The 19,035-nt window shown below is 36.3% G+C and overlaps 2 protein-coding genes and 1 non-coding gene across 4 annotated transcripts in view; 2 read left to right on the top strand and 1 right to left on the bottom strand.

Annotated features, from left to right (window-relative positions):
• Positions 1–19,035, top strand: part of LOC130814806 (oxysterol-binding protein-related protein 4B-like) — a 988,965-nt gene that overhangs the window by 938,280 nt on the left and 31,650 nt on the right. The gene's annotated exons all lie outside the window — the stretch shown is intronic.
• Positions 5,212–5,317, top strand: LOC130816747 (small nucleolar RNA R71). Its single transcript, XR_009043286.1, has one exon. It is a non-coding gene; the product is annotated as a small nucleolar RNA R71 (small nucleolar RNA).
• Positions 14,159–19,035, bottom strand: part of LOC130814805 (uncharacterized) — a 4,882-nt gene continuing 5 nt past the window's right edge. The window contains exons 1-2 of the mRNA XM_057681022.1: positions 18,271–19,035; positions 14,159–15,642 (exon numbers count right to left, since the gene is read on the bottom strand). The exon at positions 18,271–19,035 is cut by the window's right edge and continues 5 nt beyond it. Of these exons, the coding sequence (XP_057537005.1) occupies positions 14,952–15,642; positions 18,271–18,887 (1,308 nt within the window). The 5' untranslated portion in view covers positions 18,888–19,035 and the 3' untranslated portion in view covers positions 14,159–14,951. The remainder of the gene's footprint in view (positions 15,643–18,270) is intronic.

Raw genomic sequence — 19,035 nt, 5'->3', positions numbered from 1 at the left:
GTACAAGCAGGAATTGCAAGGATATCCTTTGCAATTCTCGATAATATGGGGAATTTTATTGATTTTTCTTTCTACCACTCTAAAATACTATAGCTACCTTGGTCAATTTCAAAGTGATCTTTAAGATAACTATCTAATTCTAAATATGCAGTTGATAGGTCGTTTATGTACTATCAAACAAATCCTAATATGCAACTAGTACAGCGGCAGTTAGGGTCGAATCCACAGGGAACAACGTAGTAAATGATTATTTTCCGGCTACCAATTGATCCTTAGTAACACACAATTTCAGAGAATATATACCTAAACTAACTAAATGACTAGAATACAAGCAATTAAATTAGAAAGGTAAATTAATGATATTAAAACATCTAGGGATAAACTTCCCCACTAGCATGATATGATGACAATGAGATCCTACTACCCTTACAACAATCATAACCAAGTTCAATAGGACGAATACACCATTAAGAATACTAATAACTCCTTTCGAAGACTATTAGCTTCACTACCATACTATCAAACCTATTTTCATGGAATCAAGTATAATAATGACATTGGGCACAGTATTCTATAAGATCCAACAATCAAATCTATCTATTTTCATGAAGATTATCAAGTCCTTGATCTAAAAGGCAATTCACTCAACCCTAACTTTCGTTAGCGATTGAATGAATTGTTAACCACAATTTCCAAAGTTTCCATTGAAAAACGTAAGTTAACTAGCATAAGAGATCAAGCATGAACAAGGATTATGCATAACAAAAAGGGATTGGAACTCAATAATTCATCATCAAAATCATGGCTAGGGTTCCATCTAACCCTAGATTAAGAAACTACTCACACATATTAATTGCAACAAAATAAAAATTCATTAAAGAAAACATGATTAAAAATAATAACAAGAAAAGGGATAAAGAAATAGTACTTGAATTCGAATACCAAATGACGAACGAAAGTAAATGAAGTTACAAAGGTTTTTCCCAAAGTGAAGAATTAAAAGTGTCTAAAGAAAACCAGAGAAAATGTTAACTCCCCGTCTACGGTTACATTCCTCATCATTTAATAAAAACCGTGCGGAAAAACGGTTATTAGAGCAGGACCGGACCAGGTTTCTGGAAGACCGGACCAAGTCCGTGTGCTGAGGGTTTTCCAGAGAGCAGAAATCACAGGACCCGACCGGGTTTGAGCAAAACCCGACCGGGTCCGTGGGTTGAACATTCCATCAAGTAATTTTAGACAAACCCGGCCGGGTTTAAGCTTGACCCGACCGGGTCCTGGGCTTGGATGCTTGCGTTCTTACTTCTTGCTTGAAATCATCCGGGTATGAAATACCCGCCCGGGCCTATAATCTTGTGCTTACTTTTCTTCATGAGAACGCGGTAAAAGTACAAACGAAACCAACGGGACTAAAAGCATGTCCGAATGGGCCCGTGAGCTCACAAAAGTGTCGTAATGCGGTCTTGAACTCTGCCAAATCTCGAAGCACACATTCTAATGCTCAGGAGTGATTCGCTTCCAATACAAGAGTGGAGTAAAATGGCCTGAAATAATCAAAGACACACAAAACTCCAACCAAGCGTAAAACCACATGGAAAATGTGAAATCACACTTCGAAATGCCATAAAAATGCAAGGGAAGGGAGCATAAAAGCAACTTCAAACGACTGGGCATTTAGGCGCACTCAACATCAATCCAGAATATCATAGCGCAATAAGGCTTTCACAATTCATCCAAAAGGTAACCAATTAAGGCCATCGTAAACATATCATAAACCAAATGAGGAGGTACTCACGGGACAACTTACCACTCCATTGTCGATGAGTCTAGAACTCATTACACACACCGAAGTAGTAAAAATGACTACTTCCATTCCCCAGCAGTGTTTCCCTCCCAACTCTTACACTCATGTGTTTAAAAAAAAGACAAAATGATCTCTCCAATACAAATAACATTCTAAAGACTTTCACTTTAACCTTGCTATCCTTCTCCTTCGAAAAAGATTCAACCACCAAGAGAATCAAATCAGGCTAATAACGGGTGTAACGTTGGCTAAGGTTATTGGTCGTGCAAAAAAAATATGAGACCTAGTAGGGACAATAGGGAGTGAATACTCTTTTCTCGCAATTACACACATTTCGAGCATAAACAACATACAACCAATCTTGAATGAACTTAACCAGCGAAATTTCGAGCTTCTAGAAGAACAAGACATAACCCCTTTATTTGACTGAATTCATAACTACAAACAAAGATCACTTTCTTTTTGTTGTTTCTGTTGAGTTTTTTTTTTTTTTTTTTTTGAAGAAATAAATAGTACTTGGGGGTGTCTATATACAGAAAATTTAAAAGAAACTCGAAATTTTACAATTATGGATCAGTAACCACACCAACAACCAACATCAAACTTAAATACGTAATTCACTCCCTAAGGTGTAAAGGGGGGAAATTTTGGGATTGTGGAGCTTTAGTAATGCGGGTTGAAAGAAAAGGGGCTCAAGCTCAAGAGGGCTAAAACCTAAAGTCAAGTAGTGCAAGGTGGCTTTTTAGTCCATGTGGTTTCAAGTAACATCTAAGCCTGAAAATCATTTTCAACAAGGTATATCTAGTCAAATTCTAGGAGGAGTAAAGCAAAGTCAAGATCAGTCTAGCCCCTAATGGGTGTCCTAGCAGATAATGCACACACATTTGATTAGGTTTACTCACCAGCTAACCTACTCATGTTCATGAGGCAATTAAATGCCACTTAACTGGTTCTCAAATTAGGAGTGTCTGCGGTTTGCCTCTGACATCCAAATAACAGCATCACATGCCAAAATACCAGTCAAAACATTTTGCAAAATTCATTTTAGGGGAAAAGACAATGTTACTCATATACAGGGGATTCCAACAATTCCGTTTTTTTTTTTTTTTTTTTTATGCATGCGAGAAAAAAAAACCTAACTCTATATGCCGAAATTTATGCATGCGAGAAATAAAACCTAACTCTATATGCCAAAAATGATAAAATTATGCTGAAAATGATAAAAATATGCAGTGGCATGAGGGAGTGAGTGAGTGAGAAGTGATTATCCCCCCCAAGCCAGCCCAAGCACGGTCCGCAGTGTTTGGCAAAAGATTAAATAAATGATCACTGGCCCGAACCACCACCTCCAGGACCAGAGGGACCACATCTCATGAGTGCAGAATGAGGGATTAATACCCTTGATGTCATCAATAGTGTACCCAATAACACTCTTATACTTTTTCAGAACTGTGAGTAATCGCTCAATTTGAGTGCCGTTGAGTTCAGCATTGACAATTACAGGGTAAGTGTCATTATCCTCTAGAAAGACATACTTCAAAGAAGGAAAGAGGGGTTTTAATTCTACCTGAGGAGGCGTAGTACACTCCTTTCGTTCCTCAATGGTGGACACCTTCCAAGGTGGGGTGTCCTCAAACTTAGCTTTTGCAGGAACAAATGTAGGTGCAACATCTAAAACATGGACCATCTCAATCACATTGGCCCTATCCTTCTCGTAGTTGCCTTCAATAGCTGCATAAAGTGGATCAACAATGGAGGGTGTGGACTCCCTCTCTGTAATAGCATCAACTATCGCATCCACCCGACAAACAGTCTCCCCAATGGCAGAATGTGCCATGGATGAGGGGAGATGGAAATGCAACTGTTCTCCCAAAATTTCAAGTGATAACTTGCCATTCTTCACATCAAAATTGGCTGCTGTAGTCTTTAAAAAATCACGACCCAAAATCACCGGAATGCGAGCATCCTCTTCCATATCCATAATGACGAAATCGCAGGGTACAAAATAATTACCAACTTGGACGGGGAAATCCTCAAGAATGCCAACTGGGTATCTCACAGATCGATCGGCTAATTGTATGGACATCCGAGTGGCTTTCATCTCGCCATTGATCTTTTTGCATAGCGTTAACGGCATCACACTCACACTAGCCCCTAAATCAGCAAGGGCTATGACAGACATATCTTTCCCAAACTTCAGCGGGATAGTAAAACTACCAGGATCAGCATGTTTCTTAGGAATCTTGCATTGCAAAATAGCGCTACATTGCCCATTCAGAGATTCCACCACACTCTCCTCTAGCTTGCGTTTGTTGGAAATGATGTCCTTGAGGAATTTAGCATAAGAGGGCATTTCCTTAATGGCTTCTAAGAAGGGGATGTTGAGCTGTAACTTGCTCAATACTTGAAGAAATTTTCCATATTTTTGCTCAAGCTTCGCCTGTGCCAATCTAGACGGAAATGGCACTGGTGGTGTGTAAGTTCGACCGGCGGTTATGGACTTGTCTGAATTGACTGCCTCATCTTTCCTTTCTTCAGAAACATCATCATTAGTACTTGGAGCTGGAACAACAATAGGTGAAGTCTTTACCTGAGGGGCTGGATCATGAAGTGTCCTACCACTCCTCGTAGTTATTGCATTGAGTTGCTGATGTGGGGATGTGGTTGGGTTCCTTTCTGTGTTTCCCGGAAGTTGCCCCTTTTGTATGGATAAGTTACTCAATTGCTGAGCCATCTGAGCCATCTGAGTGTCGATCATTTTGTTGTGAGCCAAAATCTGATTAATGGAGGTGTTGAAGTATTCATTTTGCTTGCTTTGGGTAGCAATAAAATTCTCTATCAAGCTCTCAAGGTTAGACTTCGGTGGGTGTTGTTGTTGAGGTGGGAAGGGAGGTCTTTGTTGGAAACCCGATGGTATGCTATATGAGGATGAGGGATTCTGTGCATTGTTGTTTCGGTAGGAAAAATTTGGAAGATCCCTCCATCCTGGATTGAAGGTGTTGGAATAGGGGTTGTATTGTTGTGTGGCATTCTGATTTTGGATGGCGTTGACTTGTTCCACAGCAGCAACCCCTTCGGCTTGAAGTTGGCAATCAACACTAGAATGCCCTTTTAACCCACAAGCACCACAGACTTTATTTACTGCAGCTACATCCAATTGCTCAATCTTTCTTGTCAAAGCCTGTACATTGTTAGTCAAAGCAACAATAGCATCTACTTCATACCTACCACCTCTCCTTGGAGTTGATTGTTCTCGCCAGTGGTAATTTGAAGCCATATCATCAAGAATTTTCTTGGCCTGGGTCAGTATTTTCATCATGAAGTTACCCCCAGCAGCAGCATCCAAAGAAGTCTGGATCTCATGCCTCAAAGCATTGTAGACTGTCTCAATAACCATCCAATCCGGTAATCCGTGATGTGGGCACTTTCTGATTAGACTTTTAAATCTCTCCCATGCATCATAGAGTGATTCCCCGTCTTTTTGCTTGAAAGTAAAGATCTCATTTCGGTACTTTGAAGTTTTTCCGGGTGGGTAGTATCGATGCAAGAATGCCTTTTTCAAAGCCTCCCAAGTAGCAATGGAGTTGGGTTCTTCCTCACGAAGCCACTGCTTAGCCGCCCCCGCAAGAGAAAAAGGGAAAGCTATTAACATTAATTGATCGGAGGTGACGTTGTTGTACTTGTGTGTCATGCACTTGTCGATGAACAGATTAATATGGTCGGTTGGGCTCTCATTCTCAATACCATGAAATTGGTCCTGAGCGATCCAGTTGAAAAATGCTGACCGGATCTCATACTGGTTCCCGGAAATCTCTGGCCTCACAATGCTTGTAGTGACAATGCTAGCATCAGGAGTGATGTAATCCAGGAGGGGTTTCTCTGGTGTTTCAGCCATGGTTAAATCTTCCCTTCTCTTGTTTCTTCGCCTTCGTTGCCTGGAGTTGAGTTTTCTTGCTGTTGCTTCGATTTCAGGGTCAAAAGGTACTAGTTCGTGTCCCTGTCCTCTGGTTTGCATGCAACAAAAGAAACTACAAGCAAAGGGTTAAAGAGATAGGGGAGGGGGACCTAACCTAAGCAGAATCAGAGAAAAAGAATCAATTTAAACTCAGAAAATAAACACTAAACTAATCCGTTGCTCCCCGGCAACGGCGCCAAAATCTGATAGGTCGTTTATGTACTATCAAACAAATCCTAATATGCAACTAGTACAGCGGCAGTTAGGGTCGAATCCACAGGGAACAACGTAGTAAATGATTATTTTCCGGCTACCAATTGATCCTTAGTAACACACAATTTCAGAGAATATATACCTAAACTAACTAAATGACTAGAATACAAGCAATTAAATTAGAAAGGTAAATTAATGATATTAAAACATCTAGGGATAAACTTCCCCACTAGCATGATATGATGACAATGAGATCCTACTACCCTTACAACAATCATAACCAAGTTCAATAGGACGAATACACCATTAAGAATACTAATAACTCCTTTCGAAGACTATTAGCTTCACTACCATACTATCAAACCTATTTTCATGGAATCAAGTATAATAATGACATTGGGCACAGTATTCTATAAGATCCAACAATCAAATCTATCTATTTTCATGAAGATTATCAAGTCCTTGATCTAAAAGGCAATTCACTCAACCCTAACTTTCGTTAGCGATTGAATGAATTGTTAACCACAATTTCCAAAGTTTCCATTGAAAAACGTAAGTTAACTAGCATAAGAGATCAAGCATGAACAAGGATTATGCATAACAAAAAGGGATTGGAACTCAATAATTCATCATCAAAATCATGGCTAGGGTTCCATCTAACCCTAGATTAAGAAACTACTCACACATATTAATTGCAACAAAATAAAAATTCATTAAAGAAAACATGATTAAAAATAATAACAAGAAAAGGGATAAAGAAATAGTACTTGAATTCGAATACCAAATGACGAACGAAAGTAAATGAAGTTACAAAGGTTTTTCCCAAAGTGAAGAATTAAAAGTGTCTAAAGAAAACCAGAGAAAATGTTAACTCCCCGTCTACGGTTACATTCCTCATCATTTAATAAAAACCGTGCGGAAAAACGGTTATTAGAGCAGGACCGGACCAGGTCCGTGTGCTGAGGGTTTTCCAGAGAGCAGAAATCACAGGACCCGACCGGGTTTGAGCAAAACCCGACCGGGTCCGTGGGTTGAACATTCCATCAAGTAATTTTAGACAAACCCGGCCGGGTTTAAGCTTGACCCGACCGGGTCCTGGGCTTGGATGCTTGCGTTCTTACTTCTTGCTTGAAATCATCCGGGTATGAAATACCCGCCCGGGCCTATAATCTTGTGGTTACTTTTCTTCATGAGAACGCGGTAAAAGTACAAACGAAACCAACGGGACTAAAAGCATGTCCGAATGGGCCCGTGAGCTCACAAAAGTGTCGTAATGCGGTCTTGAACTCTGCCAAATCTCGAAGCACACATTCTAATGCTCAGGAGTGATTCGCTTCCAATACAAGAGTGGAGTAAAATGGCCTGAAATAATCAAAGACACACAAAACTCCAACCAAGCGTAAAACCACATGGAAAATGTGAAATCACACTTCGAAATGCCATAAAAATGCAAGGGAAGGGAGCATAAAAGCAACTTCAAACGACTGGGCATTTAGGCGCACTCAACATCAATCCAGAATATCATAGCGCAATAAGGCTTTCACAATTCATCCAAAAGGTAACCAATTAAGGCCATCGTAAACATATCATAAATCAAATGAGGAGGTACTCACGGGAAAACTCACCACTCCATTGTCGATGAGTCTAGAACTCATTACACACACCGAAGTAGTAAAAATGACTACTTCCATTCCCCAGCAGTGTTTCCCTCCCAACTCTTACACTCATGTGTTTAAAAAAAAGACAAAATGATCTCTCCAATACAAATAACATTCTAAAGACTTTCACTTTAACCTTGCTATCCTTCTCCTTCGAAAAAGATTCAACCACCAAGAGAATCAAATCAGGCTAATAACGGGTGTAACGTTGGCTAAGGTTATTGGTCGTGCAAAAAAAATATGAGACCTAGTAGGGACAATAGGGAGTGAATACTCTTTTCTCGCAATTACACACATTTCGAGCATAAACAACATACAACCAATCTTGAATGAACTTAACCAGCGAAATTTCGAGCTTCTAGAAGAACAAGACATAACCCCTTTATTTGACTGAATTCATAACTACAAACAAAGATCACTTTCTTTTTGTTGTTTCTGTTGAGTTTTTTTTTTTTTTTTTTTTTTGAAGAAATAAATAGTACTTGGGGGTGTCTATATACAGAAAATTTAAAAGAAACTCGAAATTTTACAATTATGGATCAGTAACCACACCAACAACCAACATCAAACTTAAATACGTAATTCACTCCCTAAGGTGTAAAGGGGGGAAATTTTGGGATTGTGGAGCTTTAGTAATGCGGGTTGAAAGAAAAGGGGCTCAAGCTCAAGAGGGCTAAAACCTAAAGTCAAGTAGTGCAAGGTGGCTTTTTAGTCCATGTGGTTTCAAGTAACATCTAAGCCTGAAAATCATTTTCAACAAGGTATATCTAGTCAAATTCTAGGAGGAGTAAAGCAAAGTCAAGATCAGTCTAGCCCCTAATGGGTGTCCTAGCAGATAATGCACACACATTTGATTAGGTTTACTCACCAGCTAACCTACTCATGTTCATGAGGCAATTAAATGCCACTTAACTGGTTCTCAAATTAGGAGTGTCTGCGGTTTGCCTCTGACATCCAAATAACAGCATCACATGCCAAAATACCAGTCAAAACATTTTGCAAAATTCATTTTAGGGGAAAAGACAATGTTACTCATATACAGGGGATTCCAACAATTCCGTTTTTTTTTTTTTTTTTTTTTTTTATGCATGCGAGAAAAAAAAACCTAACTCTATATGCCGAAATTTATGCATGCGAGAAATAAAACCTAACTCTATATGCCAAAAATGATAAAATTATGCTGAAAATGATAAAAATATGCAGTGGCATGAGGGAGTGAGTGAGTGAGAAGTGATTATCCCCCCCAAGCCAGCCCAAGCACGGTCCGCAGTGTTTGGCAAAAGATCAAATAAATGATCACTGGCCCGAACCACCACCTCCAGGACCAGAGGGACCACATCTCATGAGTGCAGAATGAGGGATTAATACCCTTGATGTCATCAATAGTGTACCCAATAACACTCTTATACTTTTTCAGAACTGTGAGTAATCGCTCAATTTGAGTGCCGTTGAGTTCAGCATTGACAATAACAGGGTAAGTGTCATTATCCTCTAGAAAGACATACTTCAAAGAAGGAAGGAGGGGTTTTAATTCTACCTGAGGAGGCGTAGTACACTCCTTTCGTTCCTCAATGGTGGACACCTTCCAAGGTGGGGTGTCCTCAAACTTAGCTTTTGCAGGAACAAATGTAGGTGCAACATCTAAAACATGGACCATCTCAATCACATTGGCCCTATCCTTCTCGTAGTTGCCTTCAATAGCTGCATAAAGTGGATCAACAATGGAGGGTGTGGACTCCCTCTCTGTAATAGCATCAACTATCGCATCCACCCGACAAACAGTCTCCCCAATGGCAGAATGTGCCATGGATGAGGGGAGATGGAAATGCAACTGTTCTCCCAAAATTTCAAGTGATAACTTGCCATTCTTCACATCAAAATTGGCTGCTGTAGTCTTTAAAAAATCACGACCCAAAATCACCGGAATGCGTGCACAGATCAGCAGTGGAGGGTGAAGAAGAAGATGATCCTACAAAACTATCATCTGGGCTCATTATATTAACTATTACGGAATTATAATAAGAGGGACGTGCCGAGACGCTAGCACGCCTAGACGTATCGCGTTTTGGGTTATATACACTAGCATAGTAATCATAAAGTTCTGCTAAAAGTTTTTTACAAGTTCCAACATAATTATGAACATCACTAGGCGGGCGATCTAATGATTGGTAGTAAAATCCAATTACTTTAGTAAGGACTTCTGTTTTGAAACATGGGTCTAAAATGGTTGCAATTCCATAAATATAAGAAAAATCGGTAAAATATGCCTTCCACTTATCCATCATATCTGCAAGAATCGGCTTTAAATATGGGTTAGTATCATCATGCGTATGTTTAAGAAGGTGATAAAAAATAGTAATACACTCACTTATTACTAAATGGACGTTTGGTTCGTAAACATATGAAAAAATCTTAGTTGCGTGGTCATACGCTTCTAATATTTTATCTACACCTATAGCTAGTTCCCATGTGTCATCAGTTATATAGCTATCTGTACACTCACTATAAAGTTGTGTTATAACTGGACGATAAGCAATCGTTTTTTTTAATAAATCGTTGGTTGAGCCCCAACGTGTAGGAGTATCTAATGACCAATACACTTTTTTTAGTTGATATTGGTCACATAATTACTTATATCGTCTCTTTATCTGTCCAATTTTAAGCCACTTCACTATGCCTCTAATTGGATCTAATAAATCGCTTAATTGTTTTATACCTGCTTGGCAAGATAAGTTAACTATATGAGCACAACAACGTATGTGTAATAAGCTACCCCCAAGGATAAAACTAAATGCAGATTCGTTATACAAAAGTTCCATACATTTAATGTTAGTGGTTGCATTATCGGTAGAACAACAAAATATCTTATCTAATAAGTTCCATTCTCTACATATCTCTACTAATCTGTATTTTATGTTTTCACCCGTATGTCTTTCGAGCATTGTCTCAAAAGCAATTATTCTTTTTTGAATAATCCAATTTTGAGCTAGAACCTCCCAATGATTTTGCCACTTTAGTAACTTTTTAGAGGCTTTTTTCAAAAAAGAGGACATGATTGATAATATTGAAATAATAATAGAATTAAGAAATAAAAAATAATTAATAGACTAATTATGTAATTAACTAAATTAAGAAATAATTAAAAGACTAATTATGTAATTAAGAGAATAATTGCATAATTAAGTAATTAAGTAGAGAGAGTTTGTAGAGAGAGTAGGTAGAGATGAGTTGTGAATGAAAATGATTGAAAGTGATGGGTATTTATAGGAAAATTTGCAACGGCTAGTTTCACGGTCCGGTTCCATGGAACCGTTGGGCCGGTTCACCCGGACCGGTCTCAGTTCCAACCCGCTGTTCTTAGGTCCGGTTCATGCAGTTTTTTTCCGGCGGTTTCACGGTTCCGCGGTTCGGGCCGGTTCGGAACCTGTCGCGAACGGTTCCGGTTTCGGATCCAATTCTAAGCGGTTCGGCACCAGTTCGGTTCCAGGTAACCCGCTCCGTGGCCATCCCTAGTTAAACCTATGAGCTCTTGCTCATTTTACACCACAATTAGGCGATGTGGCGCGTCATTTTTTAATGACGTCCTAGTATAAGTAAAATTCCCATGCTCATTTGACACCACACTCACACAATGTGGCGAGTCACTTCTGGATAATGACCTAGCAACCTTTGCATAGTTTTCCCTACACCCAGACCTAAGAAGTGCAGCGCGTCGCTGAGTAGGCGACGCCCCACGAGAATTGATTTTTAGTTTATGATACACTACAACATAATTTTCTTTTAACGGGATATATTTAGCGACATTTAATTTATATGTCGCAACTTCAAATTTCTAATAGTACATATAGTGGATTTAATGACATTTGTTAGATCCTATAGCAGCATAATAAAAAATCATACTAAAGATTTTCGCGGCATAGGATCCAGTGACATTTCTCATAAATATCACTATAGACTATAGTAACAATTACATATGCCACTAAAGGTCAAATAAAAGTGTCACTAAATCACTTTATAATAGAACTTAAAATAAAAAAACCAACAATTATTACAATAAAAATATCAATCAGTGGCATTTTATTAATGTCACTAAATTCAATGTCGCGAAAAATTAAATTTGTTATAGTGATAATGAAATGTGACTAAATTTTACAGAGTTGGTTGTTACTAATGAACTATTGATCCTCCTGTTTATTCGGGCTTGGAAACGACAATATGAGATAAACACTCATAAACAAAGTTTTTTATTTTATATACAAGAAAGAAGAAAATAATATTAACTGCTAAATGACATAGTGGTTCATTCGAGATTATTTTATTTTGAGTTAAATAGTTAAAAACTGCCTATATTAAGTCAAATGAGTTTTTTTTAGCTAAAATCATATGACTTATTGGTAAAGTATACTTTGAGATGAATTAGAAATTACAAATTCAACACTCTATCACATCAATTTTGGTTAATTATTTTTAACTTTTCATATTCTATTGAAATAAGATAATAATCTCAAAAAAAACAAGAAAAATGTTAAAAAAAAAACTTCATGTAGCTTAGGTGGTTATAACATTGAACTAGCAAGTAAGAGGTTTACATACCGATGTGTCATTCAATAGTTTATACCATATTTGTGTAAATAGTAATTTAATGGATATGATAAATCGCTGTGTAACATAATAATTTACTCAACAGTTAAAAAAAGAATGATCCTATGTATACGGTGAATTCGGAAATAAATTTTGTTCTATTGTAAAGTGAGAATTATGTTGTTTTTTAATAATATTTTCGGAAAAGATTCTTTAGTCTATTAAAATTATTTTTTCCTTTTATCTTAATATTTATCATTAGACTGCAGATTTTAGAAATGCATTATAAAAGAATTAATTGCTTAGTTGATGCATTTATAAAAGATTCTTAACACATTATTATGGGCGTTACTTCAATCATTATTAAACGGCGAACATACAAACAGTGGAATATCAACCTTAAATCGCTCAAGTAGAGATTACATGCTACTATCATACAAATTGTTCGAATTTTACTTAAGAAATAGTATTATGATTTTTATGAATTAAATTGCACAACTAATATTATTAAAAAAGTTATATTATAGGTTGATTTATAGATTTCAGAAATAACAAACTCCACAAACTAGCAAAATGTTACCTTCGTACCTCTCATTTTGCATTAGTGTATTTTTGAAAATGGATCTATCACTTTATTTTAATTTCATTTATATATTCTCATATTTTTAAATATCATCTATAAAATTTAATTTTTTTTCATTTATTACTTAATATTTACAATTTTTTTAAAATAACTCACTTTCTCTTTTATTTTTTTTAGGGGTAGGGAGTAGCATATACCAACCAAGTTTTATTTGACGGCCGTACCTCAATATAATTAATGGAAGCAAAGTCAATTTCTTTAACTATTTGGGACGCATCATATAATTATAGTTTTTGCCTCAATAATTCGAATTTGTCAATTATGATAAAATCTCAGTCTTCTACGAAAAGATTATTAAAGAAAAGATAAAACTCTATCAGAATCAATCAAAGTTACAGGGTGCATATCTGTAGGTCGATAATGTACGTAGTGTTAGCGTGTAGATTTGAAGTTATAAGTACATAATTATGCTTTGGCCGCTTATAAAGCTATAATGATACATGTATTAGGTATATTCTTATAAGGGCCATAACATGAAACATGAGCGATAGTGACCTATTTTGTGTATAATAAATATTTATTGAGCTATTATCGTGAAAGACTATTTTTTGGTAAGATAATCTTATAATAAGGAATTTATATGTTAATAATTTGTATTAGTAGGGCTATTTAACCCATAACATAAAGTGTGTTTCACAATAAGGCTGTCTCATACGAGAATTTTTATATTCATTACCTTGGAGGCCAATAACAAGCTTATTTGGCATAAATGGCGAGGAAATTTCCTTACAACAAATAACAACCGACACTAAAAAAAACGCAAGTTTCTGACTAAAATCTCCGACTACCGCCAAACAGTCGGCATTTACCGACCAAAATACCGATTAAAAACTTACAGTCGGAATTACCGACTAAATTCTACTAACTGGTAATTGGTAGGAATGAAATTTCGACTGTTTACCAACTGAAAAACTTGTCGGAAATATTCCGACAGATGCAATGGTCGGAATTTATTTAATCTGGTCTAATATGATCTAATTTCAATAATAACAAATAATAAATTCAAAAAATAAGTTAAAAGAGAACATCCTCTAACTCTAACAATTCTACTAATTCAACCACGTCATCTAAGCGGCCCAACACTTTACTTTGCTGATTCTATTTGAACTACATATGTTCCAACTCATTTACCCTTTTTAGTGTTATTGTAAGTGCGATGTGTTTTCAGCATGTGTCGTTGCATTTCACTTTGCGAATAATGTATCTCGAAAACACTGTTTGGGCTTTAGCTTTAGTATCAGCATAAGCCCTCCTCTTACTTTATATAAAATATTTTGTATAACTAAGATTTTCTAAGAATGACAGGATTCAAATGGTATTTTGTCATATAAATATTGATCAAATAAAAACTACTCCAATGACAATAGTATTACACAATCTGATTTCTTGGTCTTATTACATCATATATATACTTATAAAAATGCATGTACACATGAATTGTACTTCTACTTGTAAGATAATGATTAACCATAAAAACATTAATAATAGAAGAAATGAATCAAGACCTAGCTAGCTGAGGCTGAGCTACAAAGAATCATGCGTAAAGAAATGAAAGAATACAAAAACCCTTTAAATTAACAAAACCAGTATCAACATTTCTCTCTTTCTGTACAAGTACTGTCAATCAATCAGATTACATTATAACAGTATATAATTAACCAGCCACCTGTGATCACTAAGGAATAAAAATCTTCTCCATCAGCTAGCAACCCTCAATTCTTCTAAATCCTCCGTAGAAGAAAGAAAAAAACAACCAAAAAAACAAAGAACAAATCAAGCCTCATAATTAAAACAAAAAGAAACTCAAACCAATAATTTAACGATGTCAATCGCCTAAGTTATATTGGTTGTCACCATAATATAAAAACAAAAACAAGGCCGCATCAACGAATCCATATTTTCCGTGTTGTGAAGGTTTAAATGGCATTTTGAGCTGTATTAAGGGATATCTTTTTTATTTTGACTAATATTTAGACGTTAGGATAAACGCATAGTTCTCGTTACTGTGTCACCATTATCGCAATCTCGACCGTTACCCGCATGGTTTTCAGTCATTGCAGCTGACGGAGAAGAAATAATAATGTGTTATGATGGATCCTATGTGAAAAGGTCATGTTGATCATCATAACAAAGTTCTTTCCTTAGTTTTTGAGAGAATAATCGACAAGCATCCATGCTAAGATCAATAGCAGCTGAAAGTGCTACAAATAATGCAGCATCTGCCATGCACGTAACATGCTGCATGCCCACTTGAACCAATGGCTTGCTTACTTTACCCTCACCTTCCACGGTCGAACCCATCACAAAGCCTCGAACCGGTGATCTCACCATTCCGGCCTCTCCGGGAATGGGTTCACGCTTATCAATGCAAAATTGACCTCCTTTTTTTATGCTCATTGTGGCCTCAGCGATTGGAATGCCTGTCCGAGTTGGTCCGTTTTCAGTGACCAACTCGAACTTGTAGCCTAACCCATCGACTGGGCCTCTTTCGCGCCAAGCCTCAAGACGACCCCATGGCTTCCAGTTATTAACATGGGATCCATGGGGTCGTAGAATGAGCCATGCTCCAGGGTTTGATCGAGAGACTCGATCTGTCCCTGGAGATGGAACGAAAGGGGTGATTACTGATGCTGCTGCAACCGGAGATCCGGAAAGGTCATAGATCATTATCATCCACCCTTTTCGTTCCCTAGCTGGCTTTAAATTGTCTCCAGAGAGACTTCTCACCATCCATTTTCTATTGTTGTTGCTGTTATTGTTGCTTATGGCGAAATTCGCTGGAAGAGACCTGTGAAATTAAACATAACTTAATTTAATCATTTATTGTATTGCTAGTAGAGTCGTCCTATTCATTTTCTGAACACAAAACAAAAGACAAAAAACACTCTTAAAGTTAATATAGTAAAATACACCATTTGTTTAATTTTATTGTTAATAATTGAACTATACTCCATTAAAAATGTAAATTATATCTAAATTTAATTCAAGTTATTTTAAAATAAAATTTTTGAACTCAAAAAATTTTATAACTTTAAGCGATAATCTATTTTGCCATTGCTAATCCTCATAAAAGAAAAAACTAAAATTTTAATTAATATATAGTCCAAACTCATGGGTATTATGTATTAATTAATCATTAATTAAACGCACTATAGAATATTGGTAATCTGCATCTCAGAGACCAACTTAATACTTATAATACGCTCTAATAAGGACAAGAGACCGTTAGTAGAGAACAAAATCATGAAATTAGAGAAGAATTAATGAATCAAGAACAATATCTTTGCACATGGGTAGGTAGCTGTGTTATTAGTATTATTAATATAGTAAAATTATACCATGCCCTTACATTTGACTTTACCGTGGTCCTTTTGACCAGCCTGGTTTCCCACTAATCTGTTTAATATGGATTGACTCAATTTAAATTTCTTAAAATTTAATGAAAAAAAAACGTTTTTTATCTAGTTAACTCTTATATAAGTTTAATTTTGGGTTTGTATAAGCTCGCCTCACGCTGAGATGGTCTTATACAACACATGTTGTAAGCTTAATTAGTTTACTTAATTTACTTAATTAAATACTGAACACTTAGGGAATCTAATCCTGGTCAGCAATATGGTTAGTAAAGTGGTAATTAACTTTGATGAAGTAATTAACAAGTATAATTTATTATTATGTACTTGTTAATTACTTAATTAAAAAGTTAATACTGGCATTAACTACCTCCAGATCAACAACGTACCAACTAGCTAGATAATTAAAATATGTTTTTTCCAATAAGCATCCAAGGAAACAATGCAGGTTTTCATCTAACGAAATTGTATCAAGCAAATTTATCAGGCATTTTCATGTGATCATATCACAAAGCAGACTGATTATGTATAGAACATGAAATTTCATGTTTTAATGCAACACAAGGAAAACATAATCAGGCAATAATCTCTAGCCGCTTACAAGATTTTATTCTTGTTAAAATGATTTTGCAAGAATTTATTTGGAAGGTGGTCAGAGATCATTACTCTAGAACAAATGCCTCCTATACACAAATTTTAATCAAAATCATGGAACTAGCTACTAATAGACACTAGTAGAGGTATCTATTCAAGTTTTCGAGCGGATTTCAGGTATAATATTTTAGATCGTGTTTTTTTTTTTTTTGTTTTTAAGTATATGTAAACACCTTAATAATTTTAATATTAAATTTTTAATACGGATCAATTATGGTCGGATCAGATCATATTCAATTTCGATTAACCAGATTAATTTTAGATAACTCAAAACGTACGTAACAAAATGCTAATCTATTTAATTCGACTTTTTTCCTTTCCTTTATTCGAGACGGATAATGATAATGAGTTTTCTCCAAATCAAGAAAAATGAAGTCATATATACTTCAAACATACAAGGAAAGAGCCTTGTTTTCAACCTAACTTTTGGCATAACACCTAAAATGGGAGCCTCTAAAAGTTAGCTATATATGGGAGTAAAACCAATTTCTAATACGAACACCAAGTAAAGCAAATAGATAGCCATTTATAAATTTGACTTGGAAATAAATCAAAGTGGTGGTGATAAATTGTTTGAGCACTAAAATGGAAGGACACAAATAAAGTAATGCAAACCTCTATTGATGAAAATGTACACTAAGTAGTTGATAGGAGGGACTGGGTGAGTAAATGTAATGCTGTTGCTTTGTAAGTCTTTGAAATGTTTTGCCGGGAAGATAAGGTGCTACCCAGCTGTATTGGGTAATAGAAGTATGAAAATGGTACCACCAAATTATGATGACTCACTCACATGCCAATTGTTTTCATGAAAAAACATCAAACCCGACTTTAATCAAAACCATCTAACCAAACACAAACAAATTATTGTGGCCCACCCATCTTCCCTTTTGTCCCCACTTTTCTAACCACTCCCTAAATTAACAAAAAAAAAAAAAAGCGCATGTTAGCTTGATCCTTAATCCTCTTCTAAATTGCACTTATTGTATTAAACCATAACCCAAGAACTTTCAAAAACAAGAAGATTTGAGGAAAGAAAATGCAAGTAAAGACGTAAGGGATGTTTGGCAAATAGTTGATAACTGATAGTTAATAGTTGATATTTGATAGTTGATTATATGACTGATTTTATTGACTAATTTGATTAGTATATATATTAAACACGCGGTTATGAGCACTTTGTTTAAAAATAACTTATTTATAATAATAAGTTGTTTCATTCAGCTAACTTATCAAACACTAGCATTGAATAATTTAACCGCTTAAATTCTATTTTATATCAAAATAAGCTAAAATTGCATAATAAGTTGTTTTGCCAAACACACTTAGTGTAAAAGCTAAGCGCATGTTAGTGATAATCTATATGATATGCTAAATTGAATGGAATGATAATGAGTGGGAAGTGTACGTACCGTGACCGGGAATTCCGGTCTGCACTAAATTTGCAACTAAATACAGGCTGGCGAATGTTGCCTTGGATTTGGTAAACAACCGGGCTACACTCCGGTTCACCACCAAACTGAAAAACAAACCGGGGATCCGGTTCAGTCCTCACAGACAAATGTAGCTTAGCATGATCTCCCGTATTTTTCTCAACCGATCTTTTTTCCTCTTTCCCAAGTCTCATCCATCCAGAATGGAACACAATGGGATTAGCCTCAGCTCCCTTAAGATCAACACACAAATTCACTGACCCCAACAACTTTCCTGAGCTCATTCCACAGGTTTGTCCCATTCGGCCCGAGTAAACACATACTCGGACCGAAATAGGCCGACCTGACATACGCCTTAGGGCCACAGGGTCTAAATGAAACCCTGGGGCACATGTACCAGACTCTGGCAGAGAATTTTCTCCGCCAGAGCAAAGAGGTAAAAGTGCAGTTTGAGAAGGAAATCCCTTCAATGTGATCTTACAATAACATGGAGTTGAACTAGGGTGGACCCCAGCTCCAGCTGAGGGTTTACTACCCATGGGAAGTTGTAGTGCTAATGACTCTATTATCAACCTTGCAAATGGACATGGATCCATTGTTATTTTTTTTGATTATTTTGAGTTTAATTTGGTGTAGAAGAAATGAAGCTTTTTAATGGTTGTAAATAGGAGTATGTTAGAGAACTAGTTGAGTATGGAAATGGAAGAAATGAAGAATGGGTTGAGGGTGTACTAATAATACTAC

This window comes from Amaranthus tricolor, chromosome 6, assembly GCF_026212465.1.
Source record: "Amaranthus tricolor cultivar Red isolate AtriRed21 chromosome 6, ASM2621246v1, whole genome shotgun sequence".
Classification (NCBI taxonomy): domain Eukaryota; kingdom Viridiplantae; phylum Streptophyta; class Magnoliopsida; order Caryophyllales; family Amaranthaceae; genus Amaranthus; species Amaranthus tricolor.
This window is presented reverse-complemented; position numbering and strand designations above follow the sequence as displayed.